This window comes from Gymnoscopelus braueri (genome assembly GCF_963280865.1).
Source record: "Gymnoscopelus braueri genome assembly, chromosome: 5".
Classification (NCBI taxonomy): domain Eukaryota; kingdom Metazoa; phylum Chordata; class Actinopteri; order Myctophiformes; family Myctophidae; genus Gymnoscopelus; species Gymnoscopelus braueri.
The window spans coordinates 3,585,436-3,604,080 of record NC_137606.1 but is presented as its reverse complement, the minus strand read 5'-3'; the positions used below and the strand labels follow the sequence as shown (position 1 = coordinate 3,604,080).

The 18,645-nt window shown below is 40.7% G+C and overlaps 1 protein-coding gene across 1 annotated transcript in view; it reads right to left on the bottom strand.

The window, feature by feature from the left end:
* LOC308085210 (collagen alpha-6(VI) chain-like) overlaps nucleotides 1-18,645 on the bottom strand; it is a 47,114-nt gene that overhangs the window by 27,518 nt on the left and 951 nt on the right. Inside the window, exons 2-16 of the mRNA XM_080428292.1 lie at nucleotides 17,730-17,769; nucleotides 13,735-13,841; nucleotides 11,788-12,378; nucleotides 10,359-10,991; nucleotides 8,946-9,566; nucleotides 7,836-8,390; nucleotides 6,344-6,901; nucleotides 5,546-6,124; nucleotides 4,736-5,314; nucleotides 4,255-4,595; nucleotides 3,916-3,994; nucleotides 2,832-2,977; nucleotides 2,230-2,322; nucleotides 1,323-1,376; nucleotides 286-357 (exon numbers count right to left, since the gene is read on the bottom strand). Coding sequence (XP_080284418.1) covers nucleotides 286-357; nucleotides 1,323-1,376; nucleotides 2,230-2,322; nucleotides 2,832-2,977; nucleotides 3,916-3,994; nucleotides 4,255-4,595; nucleotides 4,736-5,314; nucleotides 5,546-6,124; nucleotides 6,344-6,901; nucleotides 7,836-8,390; nucleotides 8,946-9,566; nucleotides 10,359-10,991; nucleotides 11,788-12,378; nucleotides 13,735-13,810 — 4,977 coding nt within the window. The 5' untranslated portion in view covers nucleotides 13,811-13,841; nucleotides 17,730-17,769. The remainder of the gene's footprint in view (nucleotides 1-285; nucleotides 358-1,322; nucleotides 1,377-2,229; nucleotides 2,323-2,831; nucleotides 2,978-3,915; nucleotides 3,995-4,254; nucleotides 4,596-4,735; nucleotides 5,315-5,545; nucleotides 6,125-6,343; nucleotides 6,902-7,835; nucleotides 8,391-8,945; nucleotides 9,567-10,358; nucleotides 10,992-11,787; nucleotides 12,379-13,734; nucleotides 13,842-17,729; nucleotides 17,770-18,645) is intronic.

Here is an 18,645-nt window from a genome sequence, read left to right as displayed (position 1 = left end):
GCCGAACAACTTGCGAAATATTGCTCTGTTTCAGCTGTTATAGGCTGTTTGTCTGTGTGGAGGAGAAGGTGCCATGTGTATCCTTAGGGACCATGAACTATCAACCCCGTTATATTTGTTTCCCTGTAAATTAATTGTAATTTGTGGATTAAAATAAAGAATTACAATGTGTGTGTGTGTGTGTGTGTGTGTGTGTGTGTGTGTGTGTGTGTGTGTGTGTGTGTGTGTGTGTGTGTGTGTGTGTGTGTGTGTGTGTGTGTGTGTGTGTTTTATCATCTGTTGTACCTTCATTCCTCTTCGCCCAGCACAGCCCTGTATCCCCTGAGGTCCAACTGGTCCAGGTAGACCTCTGTCACCCTGGGGGTAGACACAGACAGCCACAACAAGAGGTCAAGGTCAGACAGATCAATGCATGTGGAGTGACTCTATATTGAAACCTTGCGGACAGCTTCAACAGTGAGTGGGTATCCAAGCCCAGTTGAAAGAAAAAACAAACATTTTCATAGACACTACATACAGGGGTCATCACCATTCTGGCTTGTGGTGGACATTTTGGTCAAAAAAATGTTTTTGCCACAGACATACAAAATGAGTGGACAACTAGAAAAAGTGCTCCTCGGAGCACAGGTCTCCGCCAGGTCAGGTACGTTATTGTGGCCTCCTGGTGACGCTATAATAGGCCAATGTGAAAAGGGTGTCATTTCCTCTTAGGCCTTTCACGGCAATCGAACCTCAATTCATGTTTTGAGGCTTTTGTTCCAAAAACATGTTTTGCTAAATTAGACCTGCTGGTGGCGCTATAACAGGCCAATGTGAAAACACGACGGACAGAGGGACGGACACACGGACGGATGGACGGACGGACGGGGTAAAACATACTCTCTCGCCATGCCTTTCGGCCTGGCGGAGATAATAATATTACCAGAAACACATAAAGAGCTAGCCCTGAATGACCATAACAGGTCTGTAACTTTGAGAGTGTACAAAATGTGTACACTCTCAGAGTTAAGGGGGTCCTTGCAAATAAAACATTTGAGAACCACTTGTACTTTTTGTTGTTGTTTTAGAACCACTGTCCTAGTGGACTCCTAACGCCATAGTGACATAGTAAATCAGTGTCATATTCTGACGAAAACCTGGAGACTGACATTTAGTAATTGGGTCTTATGATCAAAATAAGGTCAAAAAGAAAATCTTTGCCACGGATACATTTGTCCGTGTACGGCCATATTGATGACCTCTGACTACATAGCATGTTGCATGCTTTCTTGGCCAGGTATGTCATGAACAAAACAAATAAAAATGGAAGGACAAACACTTACAGCAATTCCTTCCTCTCCTGGGTAGCCAGGGTGGCCCTTTGGCCCGACCTCGCCCTGTTCAAAGGGAAAGACAACAGGTGAGGAGCTACAGTAAGACACTATTATTACACCATTCAATCGCCATTTACAGCACTCAACCAAATCTGTCACACTGACTGTCAAAGGTCAGCACATAAATACACAAGAAACCCTGTTGCCTCATACACAAGTACATTTTACAGTTCACAGCCACTTATTCCCATACCCTACTAGCATATCATCTATTTTGCTATATATAAAAATGCAGTGTGTCCCAATACGTATACTTTGTCCCACAACTGTGTTGGTCACAGGATATAACACATTTTCAACTAAAATTCAATTGAAAATCTGTTCTCTTCGGTGAGTGACACACTCGTTATGACAAAGTATTAAATAAGCAATATTACACTTGAGGTGTTCTTTACTGTTATTATTGCCACAGCCGTGATTAAGAGGGGTTAAGAGTCAAAAGCAAGTCGATTTGAGGAATGTCCAAGTACAAGCCAAAGATGGCAAACTTTATGTGTACAATTACAAGACAATGTAACCAGCCACACTTCTCATACTGACACTTACTAAAGTTTTACATGTAAAAAAATATAGTAAGAAACCAGTCATACCAACAAACACCTTTATAAACATAATGAAAACAAGCTATAATTTGGACATCAGCCTGTATTCAAATGTATTTTATTTTCATTGATAGTTTTTATGAATAGATTTTCTCCCCAACAATAGACATTTAACTTTATTAAGGGATGAGACAAATGGCCTGTATCTCCATTCATCAAGAACTGCTCCATGAAAACTCTGCTAAAAGCATTAGCTAACTTAGAGTATGTTGCAGTAGAAGTTTAAGGTTTAAAGTCATGCAAGTTACAGTCACCTTTGACCCTGAGATGCCCCGAGATCCACGAATCCCTATGTGTCCAGAGCACTTGCATGTAACCTTACAGCAGTCTCTATCTGCCACTGTGTCCTAGAGAGAGATAAACAGCAAAATACATTCAATGGGAGGGAGAGTAAGGAAGAGGAAGAAAGAGGACAGAATAAAAGACAGATCGAAGGTTGTCAGGAAGTACGAAGGGAAAGAAAGATAATTGTGGTAAATGATTATTAGGAGGTGGGGGACTGTCATCATCAAGGTTCTCCTTTGAAAGACAATCCACATTTACCATCACCCACCATTATTAACTTTTTCCTTTTGACATTACCCTTAGGACCAAATTTTCACTCCTCCAGACTGACAAGCTGACACAAGAAACCATTTCTGAAGAGACAATAACAACATACTTCACGTGTTGAAATGTCTCATTTGCAAATACAAGGCCATTATTGAGCACAGACTTAATTGTTTCGCAAAACCACTGCAAACTCACTTTCGGGTTTTAGGGCTACGGTACAAATGTTCTATTGGGCAATCTTGTTCCATTAGAAGACTAAAGTGGTCAAGGTAATAATGGCTGTAGACTGACAGCCACAACTTACAACTTGTCTCAGCATGGTGCTGCCCACACTCTGCATGCCAATGCTGAGAGGAACTTTGTAGCCAAACCCTCGACCAAACTCCACCATTTGCAGTTGGCCGGCATCTCGGGCTCCCTCCAGGGCAACTATCAGTAGGGCACTTATACCTTAGCGAACAAGACATGATATTTAATTAATGCATTTGTTCTCCTCTTACAGAAGATATAAATAGTTGCATCATGCCATGCATGTCAACACATAACAACATTTCTATTGAGGAAATGCACTGAAAATATAATATTTAAATATACTGTATGTACACTGATATACAGTCTAAGTATTCTGTGTATGTGTTCTCCTATTGTATTATACCATGTGTACCAGTATACATATATATAATGTAATTTTGTAAAAACAGCATGTCTTTGTACAGCGCTAGCCTCGCTTAGCCAGCCTAAATATCACAAGCTCAGTTTTTGAGTTACTTTGTTTGGAAAATATCTACTGAGTATCAATTGAGCCTGGCAGCTGGAAGTCAGAAGATATTAGAGTTGATGCTGCTATGAATTGGTTTGAATTGATTGAAGGCCTTTCTGGAATGAGAAGATGTTTATTTTCTTTCTTATGGGCTTTCAACTGGGCTAAAGGCTGATCAAAATCAGCCAACTGTATGCAAAGTTATTTTGGTCTACACCCACTGATGATGCCCACAATCTGCCCATCAAAGCAAATGCCTATCGAAGCAAATGCCTACTGAGCCTTGCCCAACCACAATCAGGGAAGTGAAGTTTATGGGCTGGCTTTGCAAGGCTAGTACTTATGCCGACAAATGTGCTATATTACCATCACATCTGAAATCAAGGCATTTAATAACAAATTAAACAATAAATGATTATTATTGTCTATCCAACCCCAACACCCTTTGTCCCATAAAATCGGTTCTGCTGTCCTGAAAATGTTTTGATCTGGTCACCCACCCTAAGTCCACCATAAAACTCAACATCACTTATATATTATTTTTAGGTTTGAGCTCACCACACAAATTATAAATTAAATATGAGTGTATACGTGAATAATAATGATTGAGATTCTCTTTATCTTTTACCAGATTGATGTAGAAGCTCTGATTCCCTCTTCAGTTTCATCACGTCTTCATCGAGTCCATCTGAGAAGATCACTAGCACCTGGTGGGTAACAGTAGCATTGTCACATTAGATTGGTGCTAATGGATTAGGTACAATCCTGATGAAAGGTTTGCGCAATACTAATAAAAACAGGCCTATCACAATTTCTTAATTATTATTTCTAAATTACTGGACACACAAATAAAGTGTATAAGGACATTGCCAACATTTACTTCAATACCAAAGAAAGGTTGATAGGCCAGTACATCGACAGTGGTGGTAGTGTGTGCAAGATTCTTTTCAGCATACTTCCAACTCACCTTCACACCAGCATTGGACTCTGTCCTAAACTTGGCTCTGAATGAGTGCAGCAGATCTGTGTTGAAGTAGGTTGCCTCAGACATCTGCCAGGCCATGACCTTCTTCACCACCTCATCGCTGTAAGCTTCGAAGTGGTAGTTGTGTCCATTACGGCCCCACACGCTGTATGCAAAGTTGGCAGAGACGAGTGGGGGTCCAACGCAGCACAGGCGCTGCAGTGTGGACACATAGTGGACGATCTCTGGCAGGAATGTTTGGAGTATGGGGTGACCGCTGACCAGAGGCTGGGGTGTGGGCCTGTTTGAAATGTCGAATCCAAAGGCGATATCTATGCTGCAGCCTATGGGAGAAAAGACAAACCATTTGCTTACTTCCACTCAGTCAATGTCACACTTCAGGCTCTGCTTCTGGAAGAGATAGAGAGATAGAGACAGAAACAGATAAAGACAGAGGGGGGGGGGGTTCCACAGACCAACTCACCATGTCGTTCACCGGGTGTGGATTCGCAGATGGTCTTAACCACCTTCTGCCTGATTTTGGCCAAGGAGCCAAAGTTCTGCACTGTGAATAACCTCTCGTGCTTATTGCCAGTGATCTGCAGTAGCTCCATAATTTTCACATTTCCGATGCCAATGACAAACACCTCTATTCCCTCACGTCGAAGGCTCGCGGCCGCAGCCTCCATGTCATCCTGCGAATCACCGTCAGTGATCAGCACCAGGTTCTGGGAAATGCTTTGTGACTTGCGGCCGCCATGTGATGCTTGAAAGTAGTCCTTAATGAACTCTAGGGCAAGTCCGATGTTTGTCCCTCCTTTGATTTGCTTCATGGCGCGGATGTGTTTGTTCACTGCTGCTTCATTGTGGAAATCATTGAGGTAAAACTCCTTCTCAGGTTTATGGTGGAACTTGGCAACTCCTATCCGGAAAAACTCGTCACTGACTTGGAAACTCGACACCAGGTCTGTCATGAATGTCTTCATGATCGTGAAATCACTGGGGTCAATACTTTCGGACTGATCAGTCAACATGACCAGGTCAGCTTTCTTTTTCTCACAGGCTGCCAATACAAAAACATGTAAAGATAAATTAAGTATGTGTCTGTTCTGTGGCAGTGGAGCAGGGTTCTTTTGAAAATTATACTATAATTGTATATTAATTAGAAAAATCTATTTAGAATGTGAAGAACATTTGATCTAAGAAATGTTTTCTACATAAGGTTTTACAAATGTAAGGGAAAGCAATGTTTAGTTTATAGACAAATAGATAGAAAGATAGATAGATCTCTCACCTGGCTTAGTGTTATTGCAGAGGACATGTGAAATATTCTTATATAGACCCTCTAAAGCATCAAAATCGTTCACATAGAAAACCCTGGATGTGTCCCCACCAGCCATGATCTCCAGCTGAGTCTTGTTTGCTTCTGCCACTCCAATACTGAAGACTCGGATGCCATTGTTTCGTAGTGCATTAGACGGCTCAACTAAATTGTTGCGGTTGGTAGCATCGCTATCTGTGATCACAAATAGAATCTGGGGCACGTGTAAGGCTCTTCTGCCACCATTTGCTTCATTAAAATATTGTAAGGAATATTTCAGAGCGTTGCCTGTATAGGTGTCACCATATGGTGACTGCAGGGCCTGTATTGCCTTCAGAACTTCTTTTTTGGAATAAAACCGATTCAGAGTGAAGTCCACTTTGGGTTTGTTGGAATAGAGAATGACTCCAAAGCGTGTCTGCTTCTCGCCAACTGTGGTTTCCTTTACTACGGACTCCATAAACTTAAGCATGCTTTTGAACTTGGGCTGAGTGATACTCGTGGATCCACCCACTAAGAAAATCATGTCAGCAACTTCTGTCTTCTTACATTCTGTTTGAAAACAATTGGAGAGAAAAAAACACAGAACTTTAATCCCAATGCCAATTAGTGTTTTGTCATGATAATAAATCAGTACATTAGTTTTGGTGCTATTTTTGAAGAAATTATGATAAATCTTTGTAAAATATGTTCGCTTTCAGGAAGAGCACATAAGTGGGACTGCCTTTTAGTTTTTAACTACAGTGCCAAACCAATCCGGAGCCCTCTCACCTCTCTTTGGTTCACACATTTCCAACGCCAATTGACCTTCCAGGTCCTTCAACCCATCAAAGTCCTTCAGAGAATACACCCTATCCTGGGTGCCACTGATCTCCTGCAGCTGGGTGGAATTGGCATTGACCACTCCAATTGCATAGACTACCACCCCCTTGGCCCTCAGAAACTCAGCAGGGCCCTTGACCTCATCCTGGGACTCTCCGTCCGTGATAACTATAAGTCTCTGTCCCAGGTCCGGACGACCTCCGGACCTGGGATCAAAGTACTGAGAAATATTATAAATTGCTTTGCCAGTAAGTGTGCCGCCACCAATCTGTTTCATATCTTCTATTGCTTGCGACATCGCAGATTTGTCAAAGAAACTGTTGAGAGGGAATGCAGGTCTTAGAAAGGTGCTGTACTGCATGACGCCGACATGCACCTTGTTCTGACCAACATGAGACTTGCTGACAAGTGATTTCATGAAGACCTTCATCTTCAGAAAGTCCCCTGGATCGATACTACCTGAGCTGTCAATCAAGAAAAGGAGGTCGCCTGGTCTGTCTTTGCAGGCTGTGGGGAGAGAAATGGAAATTTTAGAAGAGTGTTCCACATTTTCCTCTTGAAATGATGTTACCTTTACCTATTGCATTACGAGGAGACATATGCTTTGTCTCCTAGCACATAGTAATAAGCTAACAGTGCTGTTGTACTCTTAGATGTACTGTAGCTAATACAGCTTATTTAAATCATATTTTTTATTACAGGCAATTAGGCATGTAGCGATTTACCGTAAATCGATTTAAATCGATTCAAACGGGTGACAGTTTAAATCGATTTAATAAAAAATGAATCTCGTGTGAAAAATAGCCAGAAGAAACATTTGGACAGGTTGAAAACTTTTGTTAAACTTGCAGAGTGACGTTGTACTTGAATGTTGACATGAAATAATAATCCTGTTTAGTGTTTCATAAGCGCGAGCGTGAAAAAATAAAAATACACCATGGAGTGACGGCGCTGGTAAACAAACACCGACACGTTGAAAGGCTAGGATCATAATACCAAGGATTCGACAGTGATGTCACTAACCCGGAAGTAGCACGGACGTACGTCATTACGGTCAAAGCTGGTTATAAAGATACCAAGGATTCGTCAGTGATGTCACTGACATGTGCAAAAGAAAATACACGATCTTTGTAAGAGTTTTCAGTCATTTGCTACTGAAAAGAGGATAAGAGAAAACACAGTATTGTAAAAAATATATATAATACAAGAAGAAAATACTGGATTTGTGTAAGAGAAATATTTTTTTATTTAAAAAGAAAATCGTGAAAATTTGTATCGTGACCTCTAATCATGATTCGAATCGTATCGTCAGTTGAGTGAATTGTTACATGCCTACAGGCAATACATACTAATTGTCATTTTAAATTGGAACGTATTAAACATGGAACATCAAAGCCATCTGTAAAAAACGAAAAACTAACAAACAATCCAGCTCTTTTACCCTCTGTGGTACAGATTTCAGTCATGATGTCATCCTTGATTGTTCTAAGGGCATCAAAATCATTAACCATGAACATCTTCTCTCGGCTGCCAGCAATCTGTTGCAGCTCTGTCTCGTTTGCACTTTTCACACCAATGGCATAGATGATGATGCCTTGGGTTCTTAGTATCTCTGCAGGAAGCTTGACCTCGTCTGTAGACTTCCCATCCGTGATGACAATGAGGTACTTTGTGGCATTACGGGTGACCGCTGCTTTGTCAAAATATTGCTTCATAAATGACAGCGCAGCTCCTGTCTCAGTACCACCGCCTGCATTCCAGATGTTCTCAATTCCCTTCTCCAGTGACTGGACGTCTGCGTAAGCTGTCAGGTCAAATTCTAAGTTTGGTGAACTTGCATACTTGGCGACGCCCACGCGGACAAATTGTGGCCCGATACGCAATGTATGGACAAACTCCATCATGAACTTCTTCATGTCCTCAAAGTCATCATTACGGATGCTTCCAGATTGGTCAATCAGAAAGAAGATGTCCGCTTCTTCAATTGCCACACAGCCTACAAGGAGAACAACAACGTCACTTATAAGGATTCATTTATATGCATTCCATTCTGAGCATCACTATATCAATTTACTAAACTTAAAGGAGTTCCACCTGATCTTCATATGCTCTTTATATGATGGCACAATTTCAGTCTACTCACTCTGTGTCTCATTGGTGGGCTGTGTGGACAGTTCAGAAACCTACCTACCAATGACATCATCGATGGGGATTCTAAGCTAATAAAAACTACAGCCTTTCTCTTCCCGGAAAGTTGAAGCCATTGTTCTTGCATTAATAAACACAAACAAAATCTAAATCTTATTTGACATGACCCACCCTGCCTACCGATGTCACTGGTAGGCAGGTTTCTGAATTGTCCACAGTCCTCCGCTGACACACAGACTTGAGAAGACAGAAATGGTGTCATCTTATAATGAACATTAGTGATGATTATATGAAGATAGGTTGAAAATGGTTGAAAGTGGTCCTTTAATATAAAATATATTTTTATTTTGTTGAAATCTGAACATTTAAACACTTTAAAACAACATTAACAGCGGTCTCAAACCTTCTTTGATGGTTGATCTTCGCGTATTGATCGTGATCGCGTTGTGAAAGATGTCAGTGCACAGGATCTTTTGCATACTCTGCACCAGGGGCTTCAGTTTGGTAAAACTGTCCACTATAAACACATAATTCCTTGGAGGATGAGTGGCCATCTCCATTAGTTCATTCTTATTAGCATGTTGGATCCCCAGACAGTACACAGTGACATTAGATCTACGGAGATCCTTTGCCGCTGTTGTCACGTTGTCTTGGGATTCACCGTCTGTGATAATAACAGCTACCTGCTGGACACCCATGCTTTTCCTGCTGCCTCGCGCCGCGACAAAGACGTTTTCCCTAGCAAACTTCAGGGCAGCACCGGTATTCGTACCGCCTCCACGGTAGGGTAGGATCTTGATGAAGTCAAGAATATCACTCTTGTCATCAAAGGAATCAAGGTAGACGTGTGCCAAGGGCCTATCACTGTACGAGACGATGCCAACTCGCACCCTTTTTTTTACGACATCTAGGCCACTCACAAAATTGTGCAGAAACATGCGTATCAGCTGGAAGTTGGGAGTTCCAATGCTGTCTGATTCATCAACGATGAACACCACATCTGCCAGTGTGGCTTTGTTGCAATCTGGTAAAAAAAGAAAAAGAAAACAGCATATGCTTTTTGTTAGGGTAATTCATATTGCTTTGTTCCAGACCTCTAAACTTAGAGTAACTCATGCATTATTGTCTACCTAAAGTGGTAAAAGGATGTGTAATCATTTTATTATGGTGAAATTAATTCTGTAGTCTGGGTTAACTCAGTAACACAGCGGTTGTATTTGTGTATAGTTTAAGGAGAGTAAATCAATAATGAATTCTCCTAATTAGGGTAGACGGGGGAAATGTTTTATATAAAATTGTTTTGTTTTATATGGTAAAATTTTTTTTTTGTAATCACATACCATAGACTATAGTTATACAAATGTTACATTACAGTATGTATGAGGGTGTTAGTATGTACAGTACTAGTGTGATAGTTGTATGCATGGCTTGTATGTACTGTAGGCTCGTTGGACACGTTGTTGGGTGTACCTAATGAAAGGTCTACACTCTCGGGCCTGATTTATACTTGGCTGTGGCAGTGTTGTGCCCCAAAAATAGTGGAGCTACAAGCTCACAATCCGTCGCAGCCTGAAAATAGCAGATCTACAAGCTCACAATGCATTGCAAAGTGTTGTGAGTCATCTAGCTGTGACATGTTTTAATAACTGTCTTTGTGGAAAGAGGACTAATGTAAACAAGTTATATTTTAACTTTATTGTGTTTTCCTCAACATTTTCAACGAATGTATTTGTCGCGTGTATGTGTATGCTTTGTAACTAAATTACATGTATTTTCTTATGTCAAATAAATGATAACAAATGATAAGGATTCTCACCTGCAGTTACAGTGGCTGCATCGTCCTCAGTCTCAAAGAGAGACTCCAGTTGAGGTGCAAAGTTGGTAGCCATCCCTCCACCTGGAGCCGCACGTGGAGCCATTGGACCCATTGGACCCATTGGACTCGCAAAACCAATGTACCTCAAAAGCGTAGCCACTGCATTCATCTCTCTCTCTGGTGCAGAGCCCAATGCTATCCCCAGCACTTTCACCCCTTGAGACTTGACTAAGCGGGAACCCTTAATCACAGGATCACTTGAATTGCCTCCTGACACAACAACCAGGAACTGCCCAAAGCCTTGGTCTTGTCGTCCGCCAGCCGCACTGGTGAAAAAATGTGTGCTGGCAGTCTCTAGTGCAAGACCCAGGTTGCGAGGTTCGTTGGGTTTCAGACGGCGCAGACTGAAGCGCTTCACAGCAGCCATGGTCTCCGCTTTGGTTGCGTACTTATTGAGAAGGAATTCAACACTGGCATCTTTGCTAAACTGGGCCAAACCAATGCGGTGGGCAGAAGCTCCTATGTTGAGTTGGGAGGTCAATCGGCTCAGAAGCTTCTGGGTCTCCTGAAAGTCTTCAGGTGACAAAGTACTATCGACTAGGAAGAAGATATCTGCAAACCTTTGGACCAAAGCTGTAAAAGTGTAAAAGAAAGAATGAAATTAAACAGATATAAAATGTATGAACACACAACAATTATAAGGAGGGAAAGTAAAAATGTCACCCTGGTGGTAGCGTTCCTACAGTACCTATACTACTACTAGACAGAATGGCTTCAACTAAGCAAAAACAACTGCAAATACGAAATGGACAATAATTTGTTTATCACATATCCGTAGCCTACTTACTGGCATTTGATCAACACTTGGCTGAAAATATGGCAGTATACTCCTGGCGGGCCGTGCCTTTGCTTGTACGCAGCCATATAGTGAACCGTAGAACCCCCCCCCCCCCCCCCCATTAAATGGATGGGTCAGATCCCTCTATCTGTGGGAGCCGCAGCGCCACCTACTGTACATTAATATCAGTAAACTTATTTAATGTCATAAACAGAGTCAGGGTGCAGCTATTGTGCATGTTGGCACAGTGAAAAGGCTCTGCTACTGTAGCAGCTACACCAAATGGAATGGAACCCTTAGTTACACCATGTTGCAGAGATCTTTGCAACTTGCCAAGAAAGCATTTCTGCGAATAACCCCATTTGAGTTCACACACAAAATCTGCTAGCCAACTATAAAAAATAAAAATAAAAACACTTTCTGCTATTTCCTCTCAGTCTGATTGTTTTCTTTTCTAAATAATCTCTGTTTAAATCTTATGTTTTGGCTGACGCTGTATTTCATGGCTGCCTGAACCCAAAAGTATAGTATTTGGAATGAGAAGTACTGCATTAATCATGACGATTAGAACAAAATGAATGATTAACATACCAAGCCTTTTATCCTCCATAGTAGTGCACACAGTCTGCAGCAGACCATTCGCCAGACTCTGCAGAGCCTGGAAGCTGTCAATTCTGTTAGCAAAACGTTCATGGGGCCGGTTGGCGATGGACTTGAGTTCATTCTCCTCAAAGGCCCCCACTCCTATGGCAAACAATATGACTCCCGAGGATTTCCTCAGGAGTTGGGCCGGCAGGGCAACATCGTCAGCCGACTCCCCATCTGTGATCACCACAGCAATCTGAGGGACCCTCTCATCAGCACGGCTTCCCGCCTCCTTCGTGAAGTAGTGAGTCTGGAGGAACGTGAGGCCCTTGCCCGTGGAAGTGGCTCCCGTTTTGTAGGGGAGGTTGTCCACTTGCTCGAGTAGAGATCTTTTGTCTGTGTGATCCTTCAGTAGGAACTCCTGCCGCGGCTCATCGCTGTATTGTGCCAGACCAACGCGTACTTTGTCTGGACCGATATCCAGGCCTTCAATGATGCTGTGGAGAAACTGCCGGATCTCCTGGAAGTTGTCGAGGCCGATGCTCGAAGAGCCATCCACTAGGAAGACGATGTCAGCCTTGGTGGCTGTGGCACATGCTGCAGAGCAGGGACAGTGGTGGAAAAAGTAATCAAATGTTTTAATAAAGTAAAAGTATCAATACTGCAATGTAGAAGTACTCTGTTACAAGTAAAAGTCCAGAATTAAAATTGACTTGAGTAAAAGTACAAAAGTATTGGTATCAAAATGTACTTAAAGTACCAAAAGTAAAAGTACAAAAATAGTAAAAATGAAAATAGCAGATCTACAAGCTCACAACGCGTTGCGATGCGACGTGTTGTGAGCTTGTAGATCGGCTATTTCTAAATAGCCTAGGTATAAAATAAGGCTAAAGTGGCTAAAAGTTGTATAATGTAATATTTTATATCTGCAAAGTAACTAGTAACTAAAGTTTTCAAATAATTGTAGTGGAGCAAAAGTACAATATTTGCCTCCGAGATGTAGTGGAGTAGAAGTAAAAGTATAGACAATTGGAAATACTCCAGTAAAGTAAAAGTACCTCAAAATTGTACTTAAGTACAGTACTTGAGTAAATGTACTTAGTTACTTTACACCACTGAGCAGGGACGACACAATCAGTATTTGGAATCACAGGTCTAAATCTACTTTCTTGAATGGTCACTTGACTGTGGAGCAGAGAGTGTTTAATCAGTGCAAGGAAATGAGTGCTGTTGTATTAACTGAGAAAGATGATGGGTTACCATCACAAAGACATTTCATCATCACTATTTGTTTTTGTCTTGTTCACGGTCCACATTGTCTCTAAATAGCCCAACAAAAAAACGATTTATTTTAACTATAACTTTTTTCTGTCATTGAAATTACAAATGTTGTACAAACCGTTTTTTTTTTATTGTTTTGGGGTGAGTGACCTCACTAATACTTAACACTAAACTACATACCTTACATACTTTAAATGCCCAGCAATCTGTACCAACATATCCTCTATTGTGTGTTACAGTGAATCTCTTAATGCTTTGCATAGTGAACAAACAATAATAAAAAAAACACGCGCAAGGTTAGTAAAGGTGCTCTATAGGTGCTCAAAATGTAATAAACATGACAAACTCACCAATTATTGCTGTTGTCTGTGTGTGCACATGTTATTGTAACATGTGTGTGTGTGTGTGTGTGTGTGTGTGTGTGTGTGTGTGTGTGTGTGTGTGTGTGTGTGTGTGTGTGTGTGTGTGTGTGTGTGTGTGTGTGTGTGTGTGTGTGTGTGTGTGTGTGTGTGTGTGTGTGTGTGTTAATGTGCCCTTGGATATTGTGTGTAGTGGTTTCACAGATGTATACAATGAGCAGATGTAATGTTGACATGAAACATTCGTCATCGTCAGGATACTTTATATTGTGGTATGCAGGAAGTAAAGTCATATATGGGCAATCATACACACCTGTTTTCTGAGCACTGTTGCCATAGAAACATGCGGCTACAATGAGACTAAAGAGAAGGCCCCATCTCCCCTCCATGCTGGAATGGTTCTCAAGTTTCTCTCTTTACCTACAATGAAGAAACACTGTGTACAATGAATGATTACATCAGAAGGGCTGTCATGAAAAATTGTTATTACAAATGATGGCATATACAGTGCAACATATATTGCATACTGTATTTGTATGGGCTAGTGGGACTGAGTCCCTAACAATGGCTGTACTTTATGTGAAGCCATTCTCATGTGTTCACTATGTTATAGTCCATCATAATAGTTGATCAACTGTGACGCGTTGTGAGCTTGTAGATCGGCTATTTTTGGCAAAGAGGTTTGGTGTAGGGAAAAAAAGAGAAGGACAGAGACAAAGGTCAAGTTTACTAAATATTCAGGGTTTAAGTGGTTACGTATCCTAAAATACACATGAATCCAACATATTAATAGAAAAGATCATGTGTAAACAAAAACAAACAAAAAAATATTAATTCACACAACACTGATGATAGTGCTGTCAAACAAGTCTATGAAGCTATACGAAATCTATGAAAAAGTTGAATCTACGACCACATTTTATACAATATGTAGTAATGCTTAAAGGGATATTTCACTTTTTTTTAAATGGGGTCTTTTTGTCGTCTACTAAGGCTTTTGTGAGCACCCCGGACAGTTTTTAAGTTGCTTGATTTAGTATTTAGATATTTGATATTCATTTTATCCTATACAAACCCATTGTAACTTCAAATTCCATTGTAACCATGTTAGATTCATCGAAAACACCCGTTTCATTAAAAAAAATATATATATCTTCATTTCTTTTGGAAAATGAAAAATATAAATGATAAAATAAATGAAAAAAACATATTACATATTAGGAGGGCAGTATGAGTCACCAGAACCAAGGAAGGGTGTTCTTGATGAGTCTAACATGTTAAAATGGAGTTTGAAGTTACAATGGGTTTGTATATAAGTGAAATATCCCTTTAATGCTTAAATCTTTCTTTCAGCTCCTTGGCGTCCTTGGCCTGAAGAACGTTGAAGACCCCTGTTATAGTCTTTATACAGCTGGTACAGGATTATTTAAAAAAAAACATTTTATAGAATATCTAAATACCGTCATATCGCATTGTTTCCTGTCTCTGCTTTACTAACAGTGAGATTTCTTCAAAATAATTAATTTTCTTTGAAGAAACACGACATTCACATTGGATAAGCTATCATATACTGTATAAATCAACAGCACTTATCCCTGGTTTGGTAACTACTAACTACAGTATTAGAAGTTAGCATTTAGTTTGAATGCCAAGTGGGCTGTAAAGGGTGGTTATTTGGCACATTACATTACATTACAGTCATTTAGCAGATGCTTTTATCTAAAGCGACTTACAATAAGTGCATTCAACATAGTAGGCAAGAAAACTACTAATCACCGAAGTCTTAAAGTGCATTCTCTTCTAAAACAAGCAACTACAGTACATGCACATGTAAGTATACAATTAAGGAAGTTGTGTTCGTATCCCTCAGGGGATGAGTAACCATGAACTCGACTCCTCAAAATGATATAGGACCACAGGGAACCCACAGGGATTATCCAATGACTGTGCATGACATACTCTCCAATCTGGTATTAGGGATATAAATCAGTAGATAATGCAGGGGATGTTTTCAATGCATGATTTCTAAAATGTGTGCTTGACACTGTCTGTCTGTCTGTCTGTCTGTGACCGTGTCTGCATTTTCAAAAATGGCATGTGAGCAAGCAGGTTTCTAAAATTAGAATTTCTTTCCTTCCTTTGGTAATCATGAACACTTTTTTAAGTCAGTCTCCCTCCTGGTGGATTGAACATGCCAGGAAAGATGAAGAGAGCATTACAATGCAGTAAGAGAGAGATTATAGACTCTACGGTCAGGGTTCTGGGGTTTCAGAGGACTAAAAGCAAATGTATCCAACATTTTCCACATGGAATACACAGATAATGTCAAAGCTACAGTATAGTGTGTATTAGAGATCCAAACCAGAGGGGTTAACCTAGCAATGTAAAGTAGAGTAATCTCTATAGATTATTAGTAGAGTAGCAGGTGACTGCGAATTATTGTAATGCAATGCAATTTATGCAGCAAATGCATTATGCATACCCCTTTAATGGTATGTTCCACCCATTGGGGTAGGCCTACAGTGAATTAAATCCATAATCCCTGACCTTAAAATAATGAAGAAAACTAAAATGTTGCCATAAGGTAACAGTTTATAGTGCATGTACAGTAAGTGTTGCCAGAGCACCCTTTTTGGGACACGCTGGTAGATGCATCAACCACATACAGTAATCACAATGTCAACCCAGTTTGATTGTGGCCAACGTCCTGTGTTGCACCTTCCCCCCTCTCTGTCCTCTCTGTCCTTGCTGTATTCCTATATCTCTACAATGTGTTGTCTGAAGAGGAAAACTAAAGGTGTTGCCAGAAATGTCTGGAAACAGGAACAGGAAAGAGATTAGTAAGGAGTCAGACTAAAAGCTCCAGTATCATCCCTGACAGCACAACGATGAAACGAACTCTGCAAACTCAAGTCCTTGTGTGTGGTCCATTGCTTACTTTAGTTCAGTAAAAGGGGAATTTTGGACCACGGTTTTCTTACCTTTTCTATGATGTTATGATATCTTAGGATGAATGGTAGGCCTACAGTCAGAAAAATGTCATAACTCCATCCCTGGTCCGCCACAGCTTAAAACGTGCGCCAATAGGCCTTGCGCTAGATCACGTATTTCAATAGCTTTTTCTTTTTCTTTTTTTTTTGGTGATATCTGACGTTCATAGTGACAGAACACTATGCAAGCGAAAAAAAAGAAAGAAAAAAAAAAAACGGAAGTCTTGCTAGACGAGATTGAAATCTCGAGATTTCAATCTCGTCTAGCGAGACTTCCGGGTTATTTTATTTTATTACTTTTTTTTGCATAGTGTTCTGTTACTATGAACGTCAGATCTCACCAAAACTTTAAAAAAGCTATTAAAATATGCAATCTAGTGCAAGGCCTATTGGCGCACGTTTTAAGCTGTGGCAGACCCGGGATGGAGTTATGACATTTTTCTACTGTACCATTCATCTTAAGATATCATGACATCATAGAAAAGAAAACCGTGGTCCAAAATTCTCCTTTAGCAGACTCAACATTTGACTCAATGATCACTAATCCACTCTGCCCCCCTGTTGTACCATTTCACAGTCAACGTGATGCTGCTGACGCGTACTGAGTACTGACAACACTCTTTTAATCACATTTGGAAAATACCAGAATCAAAAACTGGCAGACATTTGAAATATTACGTTGTCATCTTAAGAAGACAACTCATAAAATTAAATTAAATGTGACTGCACCTCCCGTTGTCCTGCTGATTGGCCTATTCTCCTCCTGGCTTTCTGGTTGTCATGGTTGTCTCTCTCTCGCTCTGCGTGCGTGCGTGCGTGCGTCTCTCTCTCTCTCTCTCTCTGTGTGTGTCTCTCTCTCTCTGCGTGCGTCTCTCTCTCTCTCTCTCTCTCTCTCACACACACACACACACACACTCACTCACTCACTCACTCACTCACTCACTCACTCACTTACTCACTCACTTACTCACACACTCACACACTCACACGTCTCTCTCTCTCTCTCTCTCTCTCTCTCTCTCTCTCTCTCTCTCTCTCTCTCTCTCATCTTCTCTCTCTCTCTCTCTCTCTCTCTCTCTCTCTCTCTCTCTCTCTCTTCTCTCTCTCTCTCTCTCTCTCTCTCTCTCTCTCTCTCTCTCTCTTCTCTCTCTCTCTCTCTCTCGTCTCTCTCTCTCTCTCTCTCTCTCTCTCTCTCCTCTCTCTCTCTCTCGTGCACACTCACAACACAGGTACCTGCATGCTATGAATGCAGGTGCATCCTAGGTATTACATGTATTTTAGTAGACCTACTGTCTTTCACATTTGACTCAGGTCCTACCTTGATAAGAAAGGATACCAGGATTCACTCGTTCACATCACTGAAAAGAAGAGGGGATAAGATGTATTACCCTATAAAGCACAACATTAGCCTACATTCTTTTGCACATCCTTTCATTCATATGCGTTGATAGTGATATTACAACAAACTTATGACGTTGTGACAGTTTTAAGAGAACAGAAGTCATGTTCAGTATCATGGAATAATTGAAAACATTTTCTGTGAAGTTGCTTGTAAATATTGGTAGTTGCGGGTTGCAGTTTTTTGGTCTTGTTTCTAAAGTGTAGTTGCTTATCTGGGTTTCTTCACAATTTTTAAATTATTTTAACCGGTGGTTCTCAAATATTTTGTAGGCTAATTTGTCCCTATAACCCCCATCTGAAAATGTTTTGTGCAGCTGGAGCCCTGTACCAGATAGATGTGTGTTCAATTCAATTCAATTCAAATGTATTAAAGTGTCAAATCACAACAAGTTGTCTCAAGACACTTTACATGTAGAGAAGAGACCCGACAGTCCCACCCTGGTCCCTGAGCAAGCAATTTTGCGACAGTGGCAACGACGTCAGGCAAACCCTAGGCTCTAGGGTGGGGGCCTTCTGCCTCGACCGTGTCGGGGGGAAAGAAGAGAGAGAGAGAGGGAGAGACAGAGGAGAGACAGAAAGAGATACAAGTAGTAACAATAACAATAGTAGCAAATATAATAGTGTAAGATAGTATATGATAATATAATATAGTACAACAATAATGTGTATGCAGTATATAATGGTATAATATAAGAATGTTAAGATAATATACAGTATAGTGTAGTGGTGTTGTAAGAATGTTTAAAAATGTTCCAAATATTCCACATTTTATTTAACTTTTTCATAGCAGATCGACAAGCTCACAACGCGTCGCATAGTGAAGTGTTGTGAGC